This window comes from Poecile atricapillus, chromosome 26 (genome assembly GCF_030490865.1).
Source record: "Poecile atricapillus isolate bPoeAtr1 chromosome 26, bPoeAtr1.hap1, whole genome shotgun sequence".
Lineage (NCBI taxonomy): Eukaryota > Metazoa > Chordata > Aves > Passeriformes > Paridae > Poecile > Poecile atricapillus.
In genome coordinates this window covers 2102241-2129033 of record NC_081274.1, presented here as the reverse complement: position 1 = coordinate 2129033, position 26793 = coordinate 2102241, and the positions used below count along the sequence as shown (strand labels likewise).

General features: G+C 50.2%; 1 protein-coding gene and 1 pseudogene across 1 annotated transcript; one reads left to right on the top strand and one right to left on the bottom strand.

Moving 5' to 3' along the window:
• Nucleotides 1-26793, bottom strand: part of LOC131588506 (zinc finger protein 850-like) — a 398523-nt pseudogene that overhangs the window by 284494 nt on the left and 87236 nt on the right.
• LOC131588530 (serine/threonine-protein kinase PAK 3-like) lies at nucleotides 217-26793 on the top strand. Its single transcript, XM_058857425.1, has 12 exons — nucleotides 217-697; nucleotides 11573-11594; nucleotides 18445-18553; nucleotides 20896-21474; nucleotides 21646-21709; nucleotides 22038-22086; nucleotides 23098-23207; nucleotides 23975-24092; nucleotides 24486-24585; nucleotides 24992-25188; nucleotides 26096-26233; nucleotides 26686-26793. The coding sequence occupies exons 1-12, from the start codon at nucleotides 540-542 to the stop codon at nucleotides 26776-26778; spliced, it is 1737 nt and encodes a 578-aa protein (XP_058713408.1). The 5' UTR covers nucleotides 217-539; the 3' UTR covers nucleotides 26779-26793.

The window sequence follows — 26793 nt, the reverse complement described above, 5'->3', positions numbered from 1 at the left end:
AATCATTAACTCTAACTAGTTCCAGCAAGGCCTATCTCTAGCTAAGATCTCCAATTTTTCTAAAATACCTGATTTTTTAAAATCAGTGACTCCAAAGGAGGTTTCAGAGGGTCCTGGGAGGGCTGAGAGATATTGGAAGGGTCCTTGGAGGGGCTTGGGAGGTCTGTGAGAAGTTTTGGGGGTCCTGACCTCTGCAGACCCCCTAGGGATGCTGTCAAACGCTGCCCACAGCAAGAGGCTGATGGGGATTGGAGTCTCCGTGTTGGGCTTCGTCTTCCTGGCGCTGGGGCTCGGCTTCTACCTGTGCAGGAAGGTGAGGGGGGGTCCCGGGGGTTGTGTTGTCTCTCCCACAGAGCGTGTGTACTCCCCTCGGGGCCCCCCAAGCCCGGTGTCATCCCCTTTTCTCTGCCCACACAGCTCCTGAAGCAGGGGCAAAAGGTTCTGGAGGATATAAAGTCAACAATTCCCATTGTCATTCTGTATCCTGTTGGATTTTCATTCCCCTGTGTTCATCCAGGTGCCCACAGGGAGCCAGGAAGATGTGGAGCCTCCCAGCCAGGTGTCTTCCCAACACCGATCACCAGGACCACGGATCACCAGGGCTCTGCCCAACGGGGGTCACTGGGGATCATCCAACGCCGATCCTCCCATGGGGGATGGAGCTGGAGCAGCGCACGAAGCTCTTCCTGCACTCGGGGCACTCGCAGGGCTTCCCTTACTGGTGCCTCCGTTGGTGTTGGGTCAAGTGAGAGCTGGTGAAGAAGCTCTTCCCACACTGGGGACACTTGTAGGGCCTCTCCCCAGTGTGGATGCGCCGGTGCCTGATGAGGTGGGAGTTACGGTTGAAACTCTTCCCGCAGTCGGGGCAGCAGAAGGGCCTCTCCTCTGTGTGAATCCGCTCATGTACGAGGACATCAGAGCTGGTCTGAAACCTCTTCCCACACTGGGGACACTCGTAGGGCCTCTCCCCAGTGTGGATGCGCTGGTGTTTTCTCAGGCCAGAGCTCCACCCAAAGCTCTTCCCACATTCCAAGCAGGTGTAGGGCCGTTCCCCTGTGTGGACCACCTGGTGTGTCATCAGGTCAGAGATATCTCTGAAGCCCTTCCCACATTTCCCACACTCATTGGGCTTTACCCCAGTGTGGATCATCTGGTGTTTGCACAGGCTGGAGCTGTGGCTGAAGCTCCTCCCACATTCCCCACACTCGTAGGGCTTTTCCCCAGTGTGGATCACCTGGTGCTGGATCAGGTGGGAGCTCTTTCTGAAGCCCTTCCCACATTCCAAGCACTTGTGGGGCTTCTCCCCCAGCTCTGAGCTCTGGCTGGATCTCTGGCCGGGTTCCTGGCACAGGGGGGATCTTTCCTCCTCGCAGCTCCCTGGGCTGGGTTTGCAGCCCCTCCTTGTTCGGCATCTCCAGGGCTTTTCCTCCTCCTCTTCCATCTGGACACAGTTTGGGAAGGAAAATTCCTGGTTAGGAGGAAAAAAAGAGAGGAGAGCGCCTTGGGCTGGGGGTGCCTCCTTACCCAAGTTCATCTCAGAAAGTCATTGGACATCTTGTGTCTCTAACAAAGCAAAGCACCAAGATTCAGCCCAAACATCAAAACAATGATGAAAAAGTACCCAAGCACCAAATTCAGGCAAAACCCCATCCAGAATACAAAGATTCAGACCCTGCAAAAAACCAAAGCACCAACATTTAGCCCAATGAAGTTAAGAAACACCAAGATTCAGCCTCATCAAAATCGTGGATCCCCTCCCCAGTCACCTCCAGGGAAACACTCCCGGGACTGCACATACAGGGAGGGTGGAACCTTGTCCTGCTTCCTCTTCCTGCTCCTCCTCCTCCTCCTGTGGCCCTACTCTTCCTCACACTCCTCTTCCTCCTACTATTTCTCCTTCTCCTGCACAGTCCCACCTTGTCCTCCCATGTGCATCCTTTGACAATTTTGGTCTTCAACCCTGCTTCTCCTTCCCTTCTCCTCCTGCCCCCAGGCCCAGCACCCACTGCCGCCTCCCTCTTCCCCCCCAGTCCCACAGCATCCCACCGCAGGGGCACGGATGGAGCTGGGCCAGCTCGGCCTGGGGCAGCGCTGGGCTCTCGGCCGCTTCCGCCCGCACTCGCTCCCCACTGCAGCCGCTCCCGCCACCACAGCGCGGGGGGGCCCGGCCTTGGCGCTCCCCCCTCCCACCTCCCCAAATTCCCCTCAAGGGGGGCGCCAAGGCCTGGGGGGGCACAGGTGGGAACCAGGTAAGACCATTGAGGGGAGAAAATGGAATGTTAGAAGGGCATCCTGGACAAAGGGATAATGACCCCAAAATATCTCTCAAGGGTCTCTTGGGAGCATGTGGAAGTCGTTTGCACATTCTCCCAGAGGGAATTAAGGACATGGACACCCAGAGGGGCAAGAAGGGAAGTCCAGAAGGGATTTAGACAACAGGGGATGGATGGTGTTGGTGTGCTGGGAAGGGATTGGCTGAAGGGGAGTGTGCAGGAATGTGCTTAAGGCAAGAAGCAGCAGGAGGAATCTATGGGGTAAAAAAAAGGATGATGGAAAAGAGGAGGAAGACAAAAAAATACTGAAGACTGGGATGTTTTCAGAAGGCTCTTATCATCAGATCCTTTGTATCTCAGTTTTCCAGGACAGGAAAACAAGGTGAGGATTTCAGGGGGTTTCTCTGAGCTGGGAGCGGCAGGAGCGGGCGCAGAGCTGCGGCACCAGGAGCACGGGCTAGGGGCCTGTGGGGAGCTGTGGGGCCGGGCCGGGGCTGTGGGGCAGCCGGGGCTCAGCGCCGGGCGCTGCCTGACCCCAGCACCCCCCGGGCAGGGCCGGCAGTGGCCCCCGGCCCCCAGGAGGCTGCGGGACGCCCCGGCCGCTGCCCGGCCCCGTGGAGCTGCCGGCCCTGCCCGCCGGGGGGGCCGCCTTTGGACACTGCGGCAGGACAGGGACCGGCTCTGGGATACGGGCTGGGGAGGGGAGCCTCAGCACAGCCAGCACCAGGAAGGAACAGCTCAGAAATGGAGATTAGACCTGCAAGGATCCACATGATCTTGAAAGCATTTTGTGCTGGGTCCCTGGAGAAAGGAAGGATTTTGCAGAAAGCTCAGCAGCTGCCACACGATGAGCACCCACAGGCACTGAGGGGGGCTGCAGCAGGGCCACAAGAAGCCCCTGCAGCACTTGCTCACAAAGGCTCAGCAGCTGAATGCAGCAAGGGATGAGCAAAAGGCCAAGCTGAAGGCAAAGGCCATGGCACAGTTCCTACAGCCCCTGAGGGATCAAGCCCAGGGCCCAAGGGGGCCCCAGCACCCAGGGGACACCCTCGGCCACAAGCACCTGGCACAGGCATTGCCCTCCTGGCCAGGGGACAGCCCACCCAAACAGCCCCTGGCAAGGAATCAGCCTTCCAGCTGCAGGGCACAAGGACACTGCAAGCACAGACAGGAGCACCCTCAGCACCAGCAAGTCCAGCCTTTGATGGACACGGATTCTTAGCGCTCTCACAGCTCCCATTCCACCAGGGACCCACCACACTGCAGCCCTTGGGAACATTCAGGGTGGGGCTGGATCCAGAGGAGACCTTTCCTGATGGACACAGGGGCCTCTCCATCCACTCGGAATCTTACACCTAAAGGTGCTACGGAGTATTTTAATAATTAAGGCACTAAGTGTGAAATATGAGTGGGTGTGTTTTATTCAGCCACTATTAGCAGATGTTTGGTATGGGTTTGAAATGAAGGAATTTTTATTTGCTTACAATTGTGATTGTAATTTATTGGGAAGGGATTTGATGGCTAAATTGGGAATGCAAATTCATGATACAGAGGCTGGTTTTGTTGTACCGCTGGGTCAAATGTCTGGCAGAGCCTAGGCTGAAGTGAACCCACAAGTGTGGGCAGCCCCAGGGAAATTGGCAAAATTAGATATGGAGCCTCTCCAAATTTCCCTCAAGCCACCAGGACAAGAGGTGTCGAAAAGCAATCCCCTGTTCCAAGGGAGGGAAGGAAGGGCTCACAGCCTGTCTGGGAGTCCTGCTCAAGGCACGGCTTGGGGAGCCAGGGATGGCTCCCTAGAATGCTCCTATCCTGCCAAACAAGAAATCCAATGGAATCCACAGAATGCTGCAGGATCCAAGAAGAAGAAATGAGATGATGAAACCGAGGCACCCCACAGGCTCAGATCCTTACACCATCCTCAACCAGGGGCCCTCCTCACACTGCTGCCATTCACAACTTGATGCAAAAGATGCTTTCTGGGGATCTGCCCACTTCCAGAGGATGCAAACACAATTCTGCCTTGGGCTGGCAACAAGAGGTAGAAGGGAAAATGCTCAAGACATGGACGGTCCTTCTGCAGGGATGCACGGAAGCACCGGCCTGATTGGGGCAAGCCCTGCAGGAAATATCAAAGGAATTGACCTCACCCCCAGGGACTGGCTTAATGCAGGATGTGGATGACTTGATCCAGTCAGGAGGACAAGGAGAAGAGGCAGAGGAAGCCTCTGTGAAATGGCTTCATTTTCAGGCTAAAAAAGCAGCTTAGAGTATCTGAAAAAAAAGTGCACATGGTAGAGAAAATGGTTAAATATTTGAGACCTATTTTGACTGAAGCTCTGGCTTGTATTGACCCTGAGAGAGTCCAGGGAATCTCAGAAATAATGTTACCCAGGACTAAAATGGAGCTGGTAAAATTCTTACAATTAGCAGGGAATTGTAGGAGCTGGATTGAGGATTCTCTTTTGCAGACAACACATTTTGCCACTTCTTTAGCCCCAGATAGTCTCAATGGTATGGAGTGGACAGAAGAAAGAAAACAAAACTTAACAAAATGAAAAAAATCAAATGATTGATGCCCCAGCCATGGCTCTTCCAGACTCAGAAATCTGAATTGGAAGGGAATATTAAACAGACCACCCCTGAGCCTGCACTGAAGGCAACGCAGCAGCAGCCAGGGCTCCCCAGCGGGGGAAGCCCCTGGGCCTGCCCACAGATCCTCTGCTCAAATCCTCGGCCTGGCCACCCTCCTTTGCCATCTCCAGCCACTGCGGGACAATCCTTGCTCTCACTCTTGCAGCTTCAGCCCTTTCTGTGCCTGCCCTCGCCACAGCTGCTGGGGAAGGCACCGGGACAATTCCACTCTGCCTCTCAATTACACTCACACTCTGCCCTGCCTGGGATTAGCTGCTGCCAAAATAGACCAACTTTAAAATGGCTTCAAATCTTATTTCTCTGGTCACACTAGATTTGCCTTTGCCTTGGGGAAAGGAATTTTAAAGGTTTTTTTTTAAGGGATGTTCCAGCACTCAGCAGAGATGAAATTAACATCTCAACAGACTGGGAATAGCCCAAAAGATTCTCTCCCAGATAACGACCATCAACAAAACATCAACAGCCAGCAGCAAACATCAACCAACATCAACCCCAGACACTGCCCCAGGCACAGCTGGAGACACCTGGTCTGGAAAAGGCTGAGCAGGAAATCCAGGAGTGCCCACCTAATTCACATCACAGGCACAGAAATCTGGGTGCCACAGGAAACCAAATCCTAACAACTCCACACCTTCAAACCAATGAACATTAAACCAATGGATTTCTATGGGGTCAGACTATATAAATTTAGAAAAATCTAGTCAAACTCATGTGTCATGGAATGATTTTCTCTGCACACCCAACCTAAGTGCATGAAATTATTCCTGTTGCACATTCTGGCCAGAATCAAGTAATGGCTTATTTCTCTAAAGACATTGTGGAGAGTTTTTGCTTTTCACAGTTTCAGTAAAAAGATTACACCATGAGAATAATTTTTTGTAATAATTTTATTTCTATATTGTCGGTTCTGTTTGGGCCAGTGGTGTGAGAATCAGATTTTAGTCGTAGGAGAATAAAAAGAAAACACTTGATTGCTTTCTCATTTTTGTTTTATATTTGTACGTGACTCTTAGTGATGACAAAATGATGGTATGAGTTTTTCAATGTTCACCTTTAAGCTGCACTTTGAAAACTAGAAGAGCTTTAAAGTTGGCGCTTCAACACATAAACAGTTAATAAAATACTGTTAAAAAAAAAAAAAAAAGCAGATTCTGTGGGGGCCACATGTGAGTCACGGGATGTCTGCCCTGGAAGAGAAGCTTTGTTCCAGGCAGCCAGGAGAGGAGCTTTAGGAATGCAAATTAACACTGATGGAACAAAACCTGAAAAATGGACCAGGTGCTTCCTGCCTGCAGGAGGAATTGACCTGATTCCCTCTGCCCCTCAGCCCAAGCTCTGCCTGCTTGCACAGATGGAATTTGCACAGCTAAAGGCAGAGCCCATTGTGAGGATATCTGACTCTGCAACAGAAACTGGTTAAGCTGCAAAGGAAAACAGAAAATGGAGAATGTGAAAAATGCACTAAAACAAGATGGGGGGGGAATCATCCCTGTCCCCACTCCAACATGTGCTGTCTCTGTCTATGTTATATAGGGTGTATCAGACCACTGGGGTTTATTTGCTACCACAAGTTCAGGGAAATCAGTTGGGAATCCAAGTATGTGATGATTTAATGAGAGAAAAGCTGACAATTGATGCAGCCCTGGCTGGAGTGAAACAGAAATTAAAAAGTAGGAAATAAACACAAAGAAATGCTTGACTAAAAGGGGGGTTTGACAAAAACCATACCCTGGCACGCTGATCCACAAGAACAAGAAAAGAGTCAGACTGCAAGTTAAGATAAGGAGCTGGAATACACAAACAAGATGCAAAGACAAAGGCACCACAAGATAAAGGAGATTCTTCAGACCCTAAGCCGGAAAGAACAGATTTAAAGTTACAAAAGGTGGCCAGAGGAATGAAAGGGGCATGGAGTTAATTGTAATATGAAGTGAGGACAAGCAGAGTTACAAAAAGAATATGTTTTAGGTGTATCTTGTAAACCTAGTCTGAAAAAGATAAAAAGAGAAAACCAAATCAAAAAGGTGTCCATGCTTTTCGGAGGAGATATCCCCCATGCATCTCAGTGCTGAATAAATTCATACCTACTCTTATAACTACTCTGCGAGTTATAGAGTTCTTTGTATTTCGCATATCAGGAGGGAGCACCCAAAACTGGGGAAAAGATGAACGATCACCAGAACAAATCCTGCAACACCATGGACCTGACCCTGGGAACGCTGATGAATTCATATCAGGTACCAAAGAATCAGTTTATCATTTCAACAGCATAATTAGATAACAGGATGTCATTGAAATAATAACCAACCAGACAGCTCCAGCTCCTGACCTTCCTCCCAACCAATCCACTCAGATGAGGAACACAACATTTCACCATGGGATGGGATCACATTATCTTTTAGCACAAAATCGAGGCAGAGTTTGTGGAAAAGTTAAGTAACTCAAACTACTCTTGGCAGATAGATGGCAATGGAAAAGTAGTAAAACAGATAACAAAGGAAACAGCAAAGCAGCTCATGTACTTGTCCAAACGTGGAAAGGATGGGAATGGGACACGGTTTTGTGCTTCCCTCACAGACCATGGGTTAAACAAATGCTGTTTCTCCTCTCATGTGCTACAGCAACTCTCATCTTTTTACCATGCACCACACCTTGCTGAGTGCAGCTCATTCAGCAGCTGAGCAAGGGGATGCAGGTGGCAGCCAGGCCTCCTGAGCCACAAACGGCTACAAAAGGACAGAGAATGAGGGCACTGAGAGCAATCCCAAAACCAAAGCACACCCAGGAAGAAAAAACACAGGCAATGAGTGAATCTGCTTGGAGATAGGGCCAGGGACTTGTACATAAGGAAACAATGGGAGAAATCACCAGTTACAGAAAATGTTACTAATTGACAAGGACTGCTGCTCAGACCAAGTCCCAACACATTCCTGAACTTCCAGAAGAACAAACACTTCACAGAGCCAGGAATATCGGGTGTTATACAAAAAGGACATGCAGCAGGCGGATCGGGAAGGCTGAACCTTCCAAGCACCTCCGCCAGTGTTGGGCAAAGGGACAGGGACATGCGGCCGGGAAAATCAGGACAAAAACGAGGCCGCGTCCTCCAACAACTGGAGAGAGCGCACGGCAAATGGCCCATGGCCTCTCCCTTTGGGCAGCAATAAAGTCACTCGCACACTGATAGTAAAAGGTCTTAAAACTTTAGAAAATTCGGGGACTTAAGTTTGGAAAGCCCTGGGAAAAGCAGGCCCTGGGAAACAGTAGGTCTTGTGCTTGCTAAAGACCAGGTCAAGCTGCACCTGTGTAGTCAGTATGTGATAAATGATACAATTGTTAGATGTGGTTAGATATAATTATTGTTTAGAGAACATGGGGAACCATGTTAGGGGGCTAAGGGGGAATCACGAGAAATTCATGCTTGGGTAAAAACAATGCATACAATAGAACAATGTAAGTTTAATAATTAATATGTAAGTTGCATAATGATAGAGTATAAAATATGTTCAACTCGAAAACTCAAATCGGGTCAGATTTGGGTATGTGTACCCCTGACACCCAGAGCTCTTTAAATAAAGCACCTTCATATAACCATTCGTGGTTGTGTGTGATCCTGAACGCTAACATTTTGGCGACCCAGATGGGACCTTGTGAGTGCTGCTGAGCTCGCTCGCGACCCGATCACGCTCCAGCCGGCACCGAGGGATTCTCGGGGAGCCCATCCGGCTGCGACCGTCTCCACTGCTCACAACGTCCCCGGGAGAGAAAGGTAAGGTGCTTTAATTTGGTTTTGGTGCCTGCCAGTTAGACACAGCGAAAGCTGCGCGTGGTTGGGCTAAAGGAATTCCTCTTGGTAAAGCCTAGGCGCCGTCTGTCAGACGACTGCGAAAGCGTCGCGGGTTCGGCATTTGTGGTATATTATAGTTATAGTTATAATATGGAGAAGCTTAAAGGGATTTTGGGCAGCAGTGCTCCCATACCAAGTACTTCTCCTTTGGGGTGCTTATTAGCACATTGGAAACAAGGTAATTTTGGGGAAGAATTACATAAGGCTAAGTTAATTGATTATTGTAATACATGGTGGCCAGGATATGTCCTGGATAGTGGAGAAAAGTGGCCAAAGAATGGATCTTTGCAATATAATACTATTTTACAGTTGATGTTGTTTTGTAAGCGAGAGGGAAAGTGGGATGAAGTTCCGTATGTTGACTTATTTTTCTATCTGCGAGACAAGCCAGAATGGCAAGCTGAGTGTGGATTGATGGTGGTTAAAGCGTGTGTGAGTGATAAATGTGAGGTTTGTGTAAAAGAGAAATGTTTAAAACACCTGGCATTAAAAGAAAGTTTGCGTCGGGGAAACGATATGGATGTTGATTTACAAGTGGCTTTATCAACACCAAAAGAACCTGACTCTGTCTTGTCTGCCCCCATTTCACCCAACCCCATTACACCTAATTCTAGTCCACTTAATCCTACCTCACCCTTCCCTCTTTACCCTCCTCTCCCGCCTTCACCAGATCCGTCTTCCCCAGGAGATGATCAAAATTTAACCGTAATACAAGGAAATGTGGAAAATGCTGGGGGGGAAAATAGTAGTAATGGATGTAATGATAATAAATCAGCGACACCGGTATCTCACCGGACACGGTCTAAGTTTGCCCCGGTCCCGTATAAAATGGAAAAAGACTTGGGCAGACAAAATCAGACTGTGATTGCCCCCTTGAGACAAGGAGTAGGAGTAGAGGGGCCGGTGTTTGTAAAGGTGCCTTTCTCTCCTGCAGATTTAGTAATTTGGAAACAGTCAGCTGGAACTTATAGAGAAAATCCTGATAAAGTGGCAAGGGTGGTAAAAATGGTTATGAAAACTCAGAACCCAGATTGGGATGATATACAAGTAATATTAGATACTTTAATGGATTCTACTGAAAAAGAGATGGTGCTTAAGGCAGCCAAGGAGAGAGCGAGAGAAGATCTCAGAACTGGGTTAATAACAGGGACTTTAGATGAGAACTTTCCTACCGAGGATTCAGGGTGGGACCCTAATGTATTTAGGGATATGCGGAGGCTGAAGAGATACCAAGAATGGGTTCAGATAGGGGTTCAGAATGCTGTGCCTAAAACTATGAATTGGTCTAAACTGTATGAGATAAGGCAGGAAAAGAAAGAATCCCCCACTGCATTTTTGGAAAGGCTTAAAGAAGCCGCAAGAAAATATACAGATCTGCAAATAGAAACAGAACCAGCAAAAGTTCAGCTCGCTCTTATTTTCCTTGGGCAGTCGCAGGATGATATCAGGAGAAAATTACAGAAGTTAGAAGGATAGGAATTAAGGAATTTGAATAAATTACTTGAAGTAGCTTGGAAGGTATACAATAACAGGGAAAGGGAAGCTAGTAAGAAGCAGCAGCAGAATCTTTTGGCAGTATTACAAGGGAGAGAAAATTCAGGACGTGGCAGGGGTGGTCGTGAATTTGGGAGGGGCGGACTTGGCAGAGGACGAGGGGGATCGGTTTTGCCAAGATCAGGGTTAAACCAATGTGCATATTGCAAGCAGGAGGGGCATTGGAAAAAAGCATGCCCAAACAACCCGAAGAACCAGTTTAACCAGGGCAATCAGTTCCAGCAGGAAGATGTTGCCAAGGCTATGGTATTGGGAGAGTACAGCAGCTGACTAGAATCGGAACAGAAGTTAGTACAGGAACCTTTAGTAACTATACAATTGGGAGATAAAGAAGTAAAATTCTTGGTGGATACGGGAGCTACATATTCTGTACTAAATTACCTGAATGGGACAATTGGGGACAAAACAACAACAATAGTTGGGGCCACAGGGAAGGAAGAGAATCGGCCATTCCTGCAACCCCTAGATTTGTGTTTTGGAAACAAAGTTTTAACACATGAATTTTTATATATGCCTGAGTGTCCAATTCCACTTTTAGGACGAGATTTATTGGCAAAACTTGATGCAGTAATAACTTTTGAGAATGGAGAACTATTAATGAAAATACCTGAATCAAAGACAGGACAAATTTTAATGATAAAAGAAAAACCTGTCCCTACTATCCCTAAGGAAGTAGAGGATGCAGTAATTCCCTCTGTATGGGAAACAGATATACCGGGAAAATCTAAACTAGCACAACCGATACATGTGGAATTAAAAGATGGGGTAAAACCTGTGCGGGTCAAACAGTATCCTATAAAACCAGAAGCACGGCAAGGAATAGTAAAGACCATTGATAAATTTTTGAAGTACCAAATTTTAGAAGAATGTGAATCAGAATTTAATACACCAATATTCCCAGTGAAGAAACCAAATGGTGAGTACAGACTAGTACAGGATTTAAGAGCAATAAATGAAATAACTAAAGATATTTACCCAGTAGTAGCTAACCCTTATACATTGTTGACATCAGTGAAAGAGAAATATAGATGGTTTACTGTAATTGATTTAAAAGATGCCTTTTTCTGCATACCTCTTGACAAAGAGAGTAGGAAACTGTTTGCCTTTGAATGGGAAAATCCAGAAAATGGAAGGAAAACTCAGCTCACCTGGACACGACTCCCACAAGGATACAAGAACAGTCCAACCCTATTTGGAAGCCAGCTGGCGAAGGAGCTGGAGATTTGGACCGAAAACGGGCAAGTACCAAGAGAACAATACCTGCTGTTACAGTATGTTGATGATATACTGACAGCTACAGAAGAAAAGGCAACCTGCATAAAGGTAACAATTGAAATTCTAAATCAGCTGGGAATGGGAGGATATAAGGTGTCTAAAGGAAAGGCACAAATTGGCCAGCAGACTGTGATTTACCTGGGGTGTGAAATCTCACGAGGGCAACGAAAGCTGGGTATTAATCGTATTCAAGCTATTTGTGCTATTCCAGAACCCCAGAACCTGCATGAGCTGCGAGTTTTTCTTGGGATGACAGGGTGGTGTCGCCTGTGGATCATGGACTATGGACTGATTGCAAAACCCCTGTACGAGGCCCAGAAGACGCAGCCATTTACCTGGGGCAAATCACAGAAGGAGACCTTCCTCAAACTGAAGAAAGCATTGACAACTGCTCCAGCATTAGGATTGCCTGATTTATCCAAAGATTTTCAGCTGTTTGTGCATGAAAGATCACACCCAGCACTGGGAGTGCTGACCCAACATTTGGGAAGCTGGAAAAGGCTGGTAGGCTGCTTTTCCAAACAACTTGACAACGTGAGTGCCGGATGGCCTTCATGCCTGTGGGCAGCTGCAGCCACTGTGATGCTGATCCAAGAAGCCAGGAAACTCAGGATGGGTAGACACACAGATGTCTATGTGCCACACATGGTGACCACTGTTTTAGAACAAAAGGGGGGCCATTGGCTATCTCCAAGCCGGATGATGAAATTCCAGGTAATCCTGACTGAGTAGGATGATGTCACACTAAAGATAACTAACCTTTTGAACCCAGCCTTGTTTTTAGGTACAACAACTGAAGAAGGCCCACTGGAACACGATTGTGTGGCAGTGATAGAACACACCTGTTCAGCTAGAGCAGATTTGAAAGATGTCCCACTGGAACAGGCAGACTGGAGCTGTTTCCAGATGGAAGCAGTTTTGTGGAGAACGGGACCAGATACGTTGGATATGCGGTAACAACAACAGGTGCAGTGGTGGAGGCAAAGGCCTTGCCAGCAAACACATCTGCCCAACGAGCAGAACTGGTTGCTTTAACCAGGGCATTAGAGCTGAGTGAAGGGAAGAAAGTAAATATCTGGACTGATTCAAAATACGCTTTTGGAGTGGTGCATGTACATGGGGCACTGTGGAAAGAAAGAGGACTGCTGTCTTCCCAAGGCACACACATTAAACATCAAGATGCAGTCCTGCAATTAATAAAAGCAGTGCAAAAGCCTGAGCAAGTGGCAATTATGCACTGCAAAGCACACCAATCAGGAAATTCCAAGATTTGTGAAGAGAATCGGAAGGCAGACTGGACAGCACGACAGGCTGCCCGGAAAATGCAAACCACAATGGCATTGATACCTTTAAAAGTTAATGTATCTCAATTTAATTTGCCCCTAAAACCAAAATATTCAGTAGAAGATGAGAAATTAGGACGTTTGCTAAATGCACAAAAGAATTCAGAAGGGTGGTATGTAACTGCACAAGGACAAATAGTGTTACCCCCCTTGATAATGAGAGAAGTTCTACAAATTAAACATAACTAATGTCATTGGGGTGCAGAGGCATTGGTAAAACTGCTAAAACAAAAGTTAATCTCAGTACGGATGCTAACAATGGCAAAATCAGTAATGTCAAAATGTGAAATCTGCCTGAAAAACAACCCGGTGGCTAGACGCCAAGCACAGCTAGGGAGGATTAGGATGGGAATAGAACCAGGAGACTATTCCAGGTAGATTTTGTAGAATTGCCAAGGACTCGAGGATACAAATATCTGTTAGTAGGGGTTGACACATTTTCAGGATGGCCAGAAGCCCTTCCCTGTCGCACAAATCAAGCAAAGGAAACGGTTAAGTGGTTATTACAGGAGATCATTCCCAGGTTTGGGGTACCCTTAGGGATATCATCAGATAGGGGGCCTCATTTTATATCAACAATAGTAAAAGAAATAAGTAGATGGCTGGGAGTAACCTGGGACCTCCACACGCCATGGAGACCCCAATCAAGTGGACAGGTAGAGAAAATGAATCAAACACTAAAGAGGCAAATCAGCAAAATATGCCAAGAAGCCAAATTGAAGTGGCCCCAGGCTTTGCCAATAGCATTGTTAAGGATTCGGATAAAACCAAGGAGTGGAATGTCAGTTAGTCCCTATGAGATATTGTATGGGAAACCATATGAATCTCCTGAACCCAACCCAAATGCACATGTCACAGCGAAACAAGAGGTGTAGAATTATGTTCTTTCTCTTGGGAAAACTTTAGCCCGGCTCCGGAGCACCCTCGTGTGGAACAGACCACTGACCCTCGAGAATCCAGTTCATGATATACATCCAGGAGACGAGGTGTACATTAAAAATTGGAATGAAGAACCACTGAAAGAAAAGTGGACTGGGCCCCATCAGGTACTGTTGACCACCTTCACAGCAGTGAAAGTAGCTGGTGTGGACCCCTGGATTCACTATACCCGAGTGAAGAAAATTCGTTCCAGATTACAGACTGTGTAAACTGTAGGACCAACAAAGCTGCAGATAAGATGCATTTAATTGCTTTAAGGGTGTTAATAGTAGTTGTGCCAACGCTCATTTTATGGTTATTGATGTCTTTGAGATGTGGAATGCAAAAAGGTCAAATAATCACTCTTCATTCTAGAATGAAGAGAGAAATGCAAGCAAAAACACAAGTGATAAGAATTTCCAATGAAATTCGGGCTGAGAATGTGATGATTGGATTAGTTAAAGACTTTGCCAAAATACAAAACACTAGCAGAATAACTGCCTGTCTGCCAATACCGAAGGCAGCAGGAGACCCAATAAGTTGGGGAATTATAACATCAAAATTACCTAAAGTACAAAAGAACAAAACAATTATTTGTAAACAAGTACCAGAATCAAGGCAAGTAGTCAAAGAGGCCTGGAAAATAACAGAAGAGTGGATGAGGCCTCTGAGGAAACGGGATTGCATCTTAAGTCATGGCAGAGTAGGACAAATCATAGAGTGGTGGGTTGAAAAACAAGACATCGCAAATTGGGAATGCTTTTTGCCACATTATGAAAAGATCAGAGAAAACATTACAGAAACCACTCTGATATGGAAATGTGAGGCCAAAAATAAGAAAGGTCAGATAGAGCCTTGGGACAGTGTTTGGTCCATGGGTATACTTCAAAAATTCCAATACATGGCAAGCAGCCCTTGGTGTATTAAGTGGGAAGCCTCTGAGAACGAAACAGATCCAGCAGTAATGAATACAGCCACTAGTAGCCGAACAAAGGCAGATAAGGTAAGCTGGTGGGCATGTAATAAAACTTATGATTGTACTTCGGATGCCCTAGAGGTAAAACAAATGCCAGCTCTGGTAACAGCTCTACAAATTGGTTGTGCTTGCAGAGGTATTAAACATAAACAAGGTAAAGTGGATTATCAAGTAATTGTAGGATGTACCAAGAGTACAATCCGAAGTCCAGGACCATTTGTATGGGCAACAAGTGATGGTACTTGGACAACACATTTGCCTGTAGATGGGAAAGAAATTACTTTGGGCCTCCCTACCTTATGTCCAATTTGGAAAAAGTCCCCATTTAATGGAAAGCATGAACTTCTGCAGATAAGAGCCAGACGAGAAGTTCTAGACAACGAGAATCAGGATGACATTTGGCAAGAACCCTCTAGTGGAGTGAAATTTGGGTGGGCCCTAGAGTCCTTTCTCGGTCCTATAGCGAACTATCGGAATAGGGAAATGTTGTATAAACTTACAGGTCAGGTAGATAGATTGGCAAGAGTCACTCGGGAAGGATTTAAAGAACTAAACATACAATTACAAGCCACCACAAAAATGACTTTACAAAATCGATTGGCATTAGATTTGCTACTCCTGAAAGAGCATGGAGTGTGTGGTTTTCTAAAGGGACAGATTGATCATTGTTGTGTCCACATCCCAAATGTAACAGAAGATGTAGAATATGACATCAATCAGTTGCAACAAATAGAGCACGAAGTACGAGAAGAGCAAAAGGATTTGATCACAAGTTGGTTAGACAAAGTCTTCAAAGGGTTAGGGTGGAATGTGAATTCATGGATTAAATCTATTATTGAGAATGTGATAATTTTACTAATTGTATTTTTAGTAATTTGGTTAGTTTACAGCATCTTAAAAAGAGAAATACAGAAGAAAACGTCCTGGAACCAGAAGATAATAAAGGCACTGACGCGAGACCCACACCCACCATCTTCCGGTTCTCAATTTTGTGACAACATCCAGGACAACGTTTACATCAATCGAGGATTTGAAGAACATCAAGTATAAACTCAGAAACAAAGGACTGTATCAAGTGAAAACATTTGCACTTATGGTGAAGTGAAAATGCTTTCAAAGGGGGGGAATGATAGTAAAAGGTCTTAAAACTTTAGAAAATTCGGGGACTTAAGTTTGGAAAGCCCTGGGAAAAGCAGGCCCTGGGAAACAGTAGGTCTTGTGCTTGCTAAAGACCAGGTCAAGCTGCACCTGTGTAGTCAGTATGTGATAAATGATACAATTGTTAGATGTGGTTAGATATAATTATTGTTTAGAGAACATGGGGAACCATGTTAGGGGGCTAAGGGGGAATCACGAGAAATTCATGCTTGGGTAAAAACAATGCATACAATAGAACAATGTAAGTTTAATAATTAATATGTAAGTTGCATAATGATAGAGTATAAAATATGTTCAACTCGAAAACTCAAATCGGGTCAGATTTGGGTATGTGTACCCCTGACACCCAGAGCTCTTTAAATAAAGCACCTTCATATAACCATTCGTGGTTGTGTGTGATCCTGAACGCTAACAACACCACTCTGGCTCCTTGGGCCACACAAACCTCTGGCGCCGGGAATTTTCCCGCCCAGCCCCGGGCACAGCGCAGCCACCTCCGGCCTCCCGACACGAAGCGGGACGAGCCAGCGCTGCTCCGCCACCGCCTCCTGCCGAGGCCCCAGCGGCAAGGAGACCGCGGGCAGCCGCTCCCGCAGCGCCCTCAGCCCAGGGCCAACACGGGCCGGCCACGGCACAAGCCACCCGCCACAGCCCCCTGCCGCCCCCTCCCGGGCCCGCAGCGAGCCCCGAGCCCCCGCAGAACCGAGCGCGGCTCCCACCTGCGATGGCCGGGGCCGCCTCCGAGCTCCGCCGCCGCCTCACCGGGCTCCGGCCGCTGCTGCCGCCGCTGCCGGGCCCGCACAGACGCTCCGGCAATGGCGGCTCTCCTGCCCCACGGCCGCCCTGGGGGCGCCAGCGGGGCCGGGCTTGTCCCCGCTCTGCCCAATCAGCGCGCGCCAGAGCCACGAGTGACGGCAGAAGCAGCCAATCGCAGCCAGCGGCGGGCTCTGCACACGGCACAGCCCCGCCCCGCGCTCTCAGGGCCCGCCCCGGGCTGCGTGAGGGGAAAGGCGGGGATGAGGAACAGCCCTGGAACGGGCCCGGCCCGAGCCGCCATTGAGCTCCCAACACAAAGTTCTCCGCAGCTCCCGGCCCGCCTTGCCCAGCCCTGGCTGCTGGGTGCCTCCGGCTCGGCGGGAAGCCCTGGAGCCTCACTTCTCCTACCTCTAATTAGGAGAATTGGTGCATTGCTTTGATTTCCCCCCAAAGGGGAAAACAGCCCCAAACCCCTTTAACTGAATGGAGAAGAGATTTCTTGCACAAAACTCCCAAAATCGTTTCTCCCCAGGTTGGGAAGAGCCAACCAAAACGAAGTGAGCCGGGACCCCCCAGCAGCGCCTCTCTGCCGTCCCAGCTGAAGCCCTCGCTGGCTGCTCCAGGCTGGATCCAGCACTGGGAGCACTGGGAAGGGGCCCCGGCTCGGGGCGCAGCCCCCGGGGCAGCCCCACGGCCCCCACGGCAGCTCCAAGGCTCCACCAGCTGGGATGGAGCCATGGTCAGTTCATCTCCCGTGGCTTTTCTCACTTCTCAGGGACAGGAGTCATTCCCCTGCTGCACTCGGATCTCTCCCACCAGAGAGGTCTCCAGGAACTTCTCCAACCTGAGTCCATTCCATGGGGAGCAGCCCCCTCACAGTGCTGCAGCGTGGGTCACTCTGCCACGGGGTCAGACCTTCCAGGACAGGCAGCTCCAGCAAGGTCCCCTCTGTCCACAGGTGTCCCCCAGGGTCACAGCCTCATCTCAGGCATTCCCCTGCTCAGGCATGGGCTTCTCCAGGGGCTGTGGGGGGATCTCTGCATCCTGGTGAATCTTCAGGGCCAGTCAATCTGCAATTCCCATTGTTGGTCTGTTCTGATGGATGTTCTGCCCCTGTGTTCATCCAGGTGCCCACAGGGAGCCAGGATGATCTGTTTGGTCAAGGTTTATCTCTGTGAGAAGCTCTTCCCACACTGAGGACACTCGTAGGGCCTCACCCCAGTGTGGATGTGCCGGTGCCTGATGAGGGTGCAGTTTTGTGAAGCCCTTCCCAGTCAGGGCAGTGGAAGGGCCTCCCCTCTGAGTGAATCCACTGACGTTTGATGAGACCTGAGCTCCTTGGAAATCTCTTCCCACACTCAGGATGCACTGGTATGCCCCAAGGCTGGAGTTCCAGCTGAAGCCCTTTCCACACTCCCCACACGTGTAGGGCTTTTCCCCTGTGTGGATCTTCTGGTGAAAAATCAGATTGGAAATCTCAATGAAGCTCTTCCCACATTCCCCACACTCATAGGGGCATTCTCCTGTGTGGATGTTCTGGTGCCAGATCAGGTGGGAGCTGTGACTGAAGCTCTTCCCACATTCCATTTGTGGGGCTTCTCCCCGCCATGAGGCTTCTCCTGTAGCTCTGAGCTCTGGCTGGATCTCCGGACGCCTTCCTGGCACAGGGGGGATCTTTCCTCCTCACAGCTCCCTGGGCTGGGTTTGCAACCCCTCCGCATGCAGGATCTCCAGGGCTTTTCCTCCTCCTCCTCCATCTGGCCATGGCTTGGGAATGACAAATCCTGCTTTGGGGGAAACCAAGGTTGGAGTGCCTTGGAGTAGAGGCTCCTCCTGCCCAAGTCCATGTCTAGAGCTCAGCAGGAGTCTTGTGTCCATTATAATCTCCAAAATATCAAGATTCAGCCCCAAAAAAGTCTCCCAGGATTTCCCCATCTCTCGTCTTTCCTATTTGGTCTTCCAGAGGTTGCACTTCCCTGGGATGATGGGGGTCCAAGGGCTCCAGGGGTTCCCCCTCCTCTGGGGTCCTCCTTAACAATGATCCAGGGGCTTTTGGGGGTCCATGGGGTCCCTTCTCCCCTGATGCTCTGCTTAGAGATCCTAGGCATCCCAGGAGTCTCTCCTTTTCAGGCTCCCACCTCTCCAAGCTGCCAGGGTCCCCCAGCTCTGGGATCACCCCTCTCTGCTCTCCCCACTCTGGGGGTCCTGGGGTTCCTCTCCTCTGCTCTCCCGGGGGTCCCCAGGACCAATGTCCTCCCCCAGCCAATACTGGGCAATGGCCACGTGGACCCCAAAGATCCCCCAAGGGGCTCGGCTTTGGGGTCCTGCAAGATCCAAACCTACACACCCAGAGGAAAAAAACCTCCCAGGGGCGCGAGGCAATATTTTGGGCTCAATTCCGCAATCTGCAAGTTCCAAACACACCCAATAAAAAGACCCTCTCAGGGCCTCCCCAACAGATTTGGGACCAGCTCCCCCTCCCTGCTCACCTGCAGGATGAGGTGGGGGCGATGGGCCCGTGGCCGGGAGTGCTGCGGACACAGGGGGCACTGGAACCTCCAGCTTCTCCTTCTATTCCTGTTCCTGCTCCTCCTTTTCCTTTCTCCCTCCTCCTGCTCCTCCTCCTTCCTAATCCCACCTCCTCCCCAGTTCCTGCCTTCTGTATATTTAGAGTGGAGAATCTTGCTTGTTTTTAGAACTAGAACAAAGATTCCAGATGGAACAAGCCTTGCTGGTTTTACTCAGCAGTATCAGTGACTACAGGTCGTGTTTGCTTTGGTTTGGTCCTGTCCTCGTTCCTCCTCAGTGCTCAGGCTGGCCTATGGGGTGTCCTTGTTTGCCGCATTTTCAGAGTTCCTCTTGGATCCTTTGGGCAATAGGCTGTGCCCTGGGAGGATTCTTTGTGCTCCTTTGTGACACAGGAGAAGCTTCCAGGCGGTTTTTGCGTGAGCGGCTGCTGTGGTGTCACAGGAACGTTGCCACGTCCCCGTGGTGTTCCCGTTGCTGTGGGACACGGAGGCCTCAGTGTCCAGAGCGGCTCTGGGCGCCTGCTCGTTGCCAGAGGATCCTCCTGCCCGAGGCATTCTCAGCAGCCAGCCCAGCCCCTGACGGGTGTCCTTCTGTGCTTGCAGGGGTACAGTCTGCAGACGTGGGCAGCGCAGCCAAAATGATGCAGCAAGTGGTTGCTGCAGTTGGCACTCTGTTCTCTGTGGCTTATTCGGGGTATTTTTTAACCCACTTGGCACGTAAGTTGAGGTTTTCCCTCGGTGCAGCATCTGTGGCTTTGGGCTTGCTGTGTGCTTTCTGTTCTTCCACTGGGACTGAGTTGACTCTGTAACCAAATTGCCATGAGGACACGGTTGGTTTGGGAGAGCTCCTGCCAGCAGCTGCAGCTGAAAAAGGGGGTGTCTGCAGCCAGCGGGGCGTGCACAGCATTTGCAATGAGGCCTGGGGGGGTTCTGTTCCCTCAAGCGGGGAGTCTGTGGCAGCGGAGCCTGGAACTCCCTCCGTTTGCTGCTCCAGCCAAGAGCTGACACAGCCCAGTCTTTTGTGCTGCTCTCTTGCTTGCTGTGTGAAGGGCCTGTGGCTCCTGGAGGGATGCTGTGAAAGCAAAATGCTCTCTCAGGGTTGCCTTGTTCATTTCCCACCACAGGCAGTTTTTTCCTAACAACATCTGGTTCATGTTCCCTCTCCCGTTGCAGGGCACCTCACGCGTGGATCCCGAGCAGCTCCTCCTTCGGTGAGTGGCAAAGGAAGCTTTGGTGTTCAGAATTGTGCAGCAAGTTGTGAGCTCAGAGTGTGGCAGCCGAGTGCCAGCCTGGGAGGCTGAAGGAAAGTTCCTGTCAGTGTCTTTGCAGCAGCAGCAGCAGCAGCAAAGAGATCCCTGGCAGTTTTCTCTGTTTCTGCTGAAGAGCTTTTGAAGAGCTGCAGGACTGGCTTTGCAGGCAGAAGATTGCTTGCTGGCTTTAGCCATGGTGGAATATGGAATTCCCAACAATAAGTGGCAATGTTGACTTTTGCCCGTTGTTAGTTTGAACAGCTCTGAACCCTATTTCTGCTTAGTGCAGCTGGATGTGTAGCTAAGGATAAAGAAGGTGATAACTGAGATAGAACTTCCCGTCCCTCACGCTCCCGTCTGTCCACAGGGCACCAAAGCAGCATCAGCTCCTCCTCTGGCTCCCTCTGCTTGCAAAGAGGAGGCCAAAGAGGAGGAAGAGAGCAGTGAACTTCCCGCTGTTCTGGGAGACGAGGGCGAACACCCCGCGGTTTGGGAATACAACGGCGAGGCTCCCGCGGTGTGTGACAAGGACAGTGGACATCTCCCAGTGTGGGATGAGGACGGTGGATGTCCCCTGGTGTGGGATGAGAATGGCCGAGCTCCCATGGCATGTGACGAGGATGACGGCAATCTCCCAGTGTGGGATGAGGACAGAGAACGTCCTGTGTCTTGGAAAGAGGAGGGAGAACATCTTCCAGCATGGGAAGCAGACAGAGAACCTGCAGAGTTTTGGGAAGAGGACAGGGAACCTGCAGTGCTTTGGGAAGAGGATGAGGAACCTCCCTCTGCTCCTGAAGAGGACACTGAAGCTCCCTGTGCTGCAGGATCCTGGGCTGAACATTCTGACAGCAGCACAGCCCTGCAGCCAGAGGGGAGCGGGGAGTGGAGCCTGATGCAGCTGAGTACGTCTGCTCTGTTCCTGTGTGCCAGAGCAGGGTGCTGTGTGTGTGTGTCTCAGCATCAGCTGCACCCAGTGTTGCTCTGCAGCTGAATGGCACAGGGTCATTTATTGTCCTTCCCCAGCTGAGAGCAAGGGGCTCCCAGCCCCAGGGAGTGGGGCTGCATTCTGGCTCTCATCTGAGAGGGAGCATCTTCCACGTGGTTTCTTTCAGGGAACACCGTGAGCGTGGGGGAGCCTGCCGAGAAATACCTGGAACTGGAGCAGATTGGCCAAGGGTAAGTGCAAGGCAGTTACTTCTGCACAAGCAGGGCCCAGGTATTTTGCTGGTGCAGGATCCTGTGAGAAGTCAGGAGAGCTCCAAACCCCTTCAGACACTGGGGTACGATGCTGCTGTCTCTCAGTGCTGATCAGAATTGATAACTGTGTTTTCTCTTGCACACCTTGCATAGCAGAGGGCTGGTGGCTGCTGTGCTGTTGTTTGAAGGGTGGATGCACTCGGGTGTTTTGTGAACGCTGCAGGCAGCAGAGATCTCCTGTCTGGGCTGGCTTTCACTGCCAGGGCCTAAAGCGCTGCTTCTTTCTTCTCTGCTGTTTTGTCTCCAGGGCTTTTGGAACCGTTTCCAAAGGACTCGACAGGGCCACTGGAGGAGAGGTCAGTGTCAACACGCCCAGCACGTCTGGCAGCTCTCGAGGCCTTTCCCCTCTGCTGGGAGCTGTGGCTGGAGCTGTGGGGCCCAGCAGAGCTTTCCTGCACAGGCTGCTCCTCTGAAGGCAGAGCAGTGTCAGCCTGCAGAGCACAGCTGGGACAGACTTGGTCCTTCTGAAGTGCCCAAAGGAAAGCAAGGAGGGCAGCGGTGTCTGTCAGAGCAGGACACGCTGGCTTGGTCTTCATGTCTGAAAGTGTGAATGCATCAGCTGCTGGAGACTGAGGCCCAATTTACCTTCATCCCAGCCTTGGACACGAACACTGTTTAGCAGTTTTACCATCCTGAGTTTCATCAGGTTACCTCAAGGCCTAATTAAGGAGAGATCCTGCTTGGGCTCAGTTTGGGGTTTTAGTCCTACTGCAGCTGTTCCCACAGAGACAGGGAGAGAAATGAGAAGATGGATGTCCAGAGCAAAGCTCTCTCCTAAACCCTGCAGCTGTGTTTGGGTCTGGTGTCAGTGGCAGCTGTGGCAGGGATTATCTGAGCAATGGATGTGCACGTTTGCTTTGTTGTGCTATCCCAAACAGAGCAGGGACATTTGAAATCATGGCCAAATGCCATAGAATTGCTAAAGGGTTCCCGGCTGTTTTGCTCTGTGTGCACAGAAACAGAATTACCTCCTGCTTGCAAAATGTGTTGGAATAATAATCCTAAGAGTGCTGAGGCCATTTGAGAAGGCTGTAGGTGCAGAGAATGTTGTTAGAGCTCTGAGGCTGACAGCTGAGGCACCATTTCTGCAGAGCTTACAGAGCCAAATGTCTCTGGCCATGAGTCCTGTAACAGCCCCCAGCGAGCAGAGCAATGGGCTGTGGGAATGGCACTTGCTGAGCTCTGGTGTCCCATCCCAAGGCAGTTTGGCACAGCCCGGCTCGGTCGCTCCAAAAAGACTCGCTCCGTGTTTGCTGTGGCCTCCTGCCACAGACTCCTCCAGTTCAAGGTCTGCAATGTCCCTTCAGGTGGCCATCAAGAAAATGAGTCTCAGAGGGCAGAACAGGGAACGAGCTGTGAATGAGGTCGTGGTCCTGAAGGACAAGAAGAACCCCAACATTGTCAATTCTTTGGACAGGTGAGTGCTTCAGGTCTTCTCCCGTGCACAGGCCCTGAGTTCATCTTTCCTGGCATCCCCAGTCTGTAGCCTGTTCTGAAAATGCCTGACCCAGCCATATCTTCCCAGAACAACAGCCTGGCACTTCACTCCTTCCATGTGCTTTTGTTGCTTTGCTTTGGCTTTTTCTTCAAGTTGACCCCATTTGCTGTGTTTTACAGCAAGTGCTGATAAACCCTGGTAGAAATTATTTTCCTTGGCTGCTTCTTCCCAGCCCTTTCCCATTGCTGCAGGTGCCTGGAAGACCAGGTTCTTGTTTCCAGAAATGCCTCATTTGCCCATTTTTCAATGGCCTTGCCTATTTCTCAAGGGACTTTGTGCAAGGTTTTCCAAGCATTTGACTGCTTTTGCCCCAAGTGCTGCACGGCCTTCTCCCCTGGATAACTCTGGAAGTTGTGTTGCCTTGTTCCAGAGGGAATGGTGGAAATGGTGAGTTCAGATGCTGAAGCAGCTGGGGGCAAGTGTTGTGGTTCCACATTGAGCTGGGCTGTTGCTAAAGTGCATTTTTCACCTGCTTGCCATCTAAGGCCTCTCCTTTCTCCCAGGTGCCTCCTTCTCCTTTAGACTGTGCAGATTCCAAGGCCTGTGCAGCCTGGCAGGAATGTCTCTCCATCTGATTCTGTCCTCATTGACAAGTGACCAGGGAACAAAACTCCACTCCAGGCTTTTCCCTGGGGGCATTGAGCAATGCACATTCATCTCAAGGGTGCCATTGTCTCCTCTTCCAGCTTCCTTGTTGATGGAGATCTCTGGCTGGTGATGGAATACATGGATGGAGGAACTTTGCAGGATGTTGTCAGACGGACACGCATGGCTGAAGGAGAGATGGCAGCTGTCAGTCAGGAGGTGAGGGATCCTGCTTGTGCTTCCCATGGCTGGGACACCACGGTCCTTCCAAAGAGGCTGTGAGAACAGGGTGGCTCCATGCTCAGGCCTTTGTTTCTGTGTTGTTTTTATGAGCTGGAGAGGAAAGAGCCTCTGAAGTGAATGGCCTGCAAATATCACTGCATTTCTACTCTGTTCTTGTCCCTCTTTCCAACTGTTGTGGTACTCTCTGTCTTTTTTGGATCTGATTTACTGTTCTCAGCTTTGCCTTGAACCTTTTGCCTGGAGCTTGTCTGCACTGCACTCCTGGGCTGTCACAGCAAAGTTGCTGCTGGCAGAATTCTAAACTGTCCTTTCTTGTGAGATATATTCCAGCTATTGATTTTTTCCCTTGTGTTTCTTGTTGTCTCTCAGTGTCTGCAGGGCCTGGATTTCCTCCATTCCATCCGGGTGATCCACCGAGATCTGAAGAGCTCCAACATCCTTCTGGGAATGGACGGCTCTGTCAAGCTGGGTGGGTGTTCCTGGCCAGGCACGGCGCTCCCGGGGTGCGGCTGTGGGGCTGCTTCCCAGTGAGGGCCAGAGCCCCACAAGTGCTGCTGGTGGCACTGCCCGGCCCCTGCTGCCAGCTGAGAGCGGCTGCCCCGTGCAGAGAGCTCAGGAGAGGAGCAGGGTGTCAGGAGTGCCTTTGCTCTGGGTATGGCCCTCCCAGAGGGGCAGGAGTTGCAATCTAAAGCTTCAAAGGAAATCAGTAAAAGCCAAGCATGAAAGCTGAGGGCTTCTTTAAGGGTCCAGTTCCATCTTTCCTTGCCTCCAGCCCTGAGGACTTTTCCAGCTGGATTCAGCACTGCATTCTCAGACTGAGAGTGGTTGGTTTCCTCATTGCAGCTGCCTTTGACAGTGCTTGTTTCTGTCCTCAGCTGATTTTGGCCTCTGTGCTCAGCTCAGCCCTGAGCAGGACCAGTGCAGCTCCATGGTGGGCACTGCTCACTGGATGGCCCCAGAAGTTGTGACCAGTTCTCCTTACGGCCCCAAGGTGGACATCTGGTCCTTTGGCATTGTGACCATCGAGATGGTGGAAGGAGAACCTCCTTACTTCCAGCAAACGGGGGCCATGGTAAGAGGCAAATTCTCCAGGCTTTGCAGAGGCCTGTGAGCACAGGGTGACCCTGCACTGGGAGGAGCAGCTGGAGGTTTCTGCACATCGCAAAGGGAATTCCCACAGCACCTGAGCCTGAACACAGACAAATATTCTGCAGTCTCCAGCAACAATTTCCTTTGGGATTTAAGTTGTTGCAGCTCTTGTGAGGATGACCCAAATACATGAAGCAAGTGCATCAGCTCTAATGTTGTCTTGCAGAAAACCCCAAACCAACCCCAACACCCAAACCCAAACCCATCAAGTTTTCTGAAGGAGTTTCTAAAAGAGGTTTTGTGAGATGAACTCCCCCCTGGCTCTTCTCACTGGGAAACTTGTCTACAACATGAAGATGATTGTTTAACATCCCCACAGTCTAATGTATTTCTTTCCTAGTCCAAGCTACTTTCTCTGTGTCACCAAGCCTGAGCTTTCAGCCACACAAACCTGCTGTTCCTTGCCTGGCAGTTTCTGGGATGGGGCATCAGGAATGCTTTTACTTGAGTGTCAGTGGCACTGCAGAGATGCATTTGATGTAAGAATCCCTTGAAATAACACAGGCAGACCACTCTGACTCTTGAAAATGGCCTGTAAAGCTGGTGCCTGTATTTGGAGAAGCAAAATGGGCTATTTCTGATGGAGGTTCCTACTGACAAAGTCAGCCAATGCAATCGGCTCTGAAGGCAAGATCATTTGGATGTTGCAATGGCTGTGGCTGCACCAGGGTTTGGGTTTTTTGGTTGGCCCAGAAGAATGAGCTGTGAGCAGCAGCATCTCTGCCAGGGAGGAAAGTGCCCGGGGAGCTGGGGCAGAGCAAGCGGGCTGGATGTGAGCACTTGTGGGTGTGGAGGAAGCTGTCAGAGCGCTGTGTTTGCTTTTCCTGCAGGCTCGCGCTCTGATCCGGCAGAACGGGACCCCGCAGCTGCAGGAGCCCAGGCGCCTGTCGGCTCTGCTGCGGGACTTCCTCGAGTGCAGCCTGGAGCCGGACGAGGAGCGGCGCTACTCTGCCCAGGAGCTGCTGCAGGTGAATGCCAAGCGGCTGCGGGGGAAACGGCAGCGCCAGGGGGGGCTTTTCTTGTGGGGCCCCCCTCCCATCATCTCCAGTCCCGCTGCTTTTCACACGCAAAGCAAGCAGAATCCTCGCCTGCTTTGGCTTGGCAGGCTCCTGTCGAGCTCATCTGGACCTGGTGCCCCGCCACGAGCGGGGACATCTTCAAGCACATCAGGTGGCTCAGAGCCCTGCCTGACCTGAGCCTGGATGTTTCCAGGGAGGAGGCACCTCCCACATCCCTGGGCTCCCTCTGTCAGTGTTTCCCCACTCTCCTGCTACAACAATTCTTCTTGAGATCTAATCTGAGCCTGCTTCCCTCTCTTGACTTTCAAACCATTCCCCTTTGTCCTGTTGCAACAGAGCCTGTGAGGAACTTGAGTCTGGAAAGTAACAGTTAATTTCTTTCTTTTTTATCCCTTGGGCAGCACCCATTTTTGTCATCAGCCAAGCCTCTCTCCAGCCTGACCCCTCTGATCACTGCAGCAAAGCAACTGAGGGAGCAGCGGAGGAGGAGATGAAGCCCTTGACGAGAG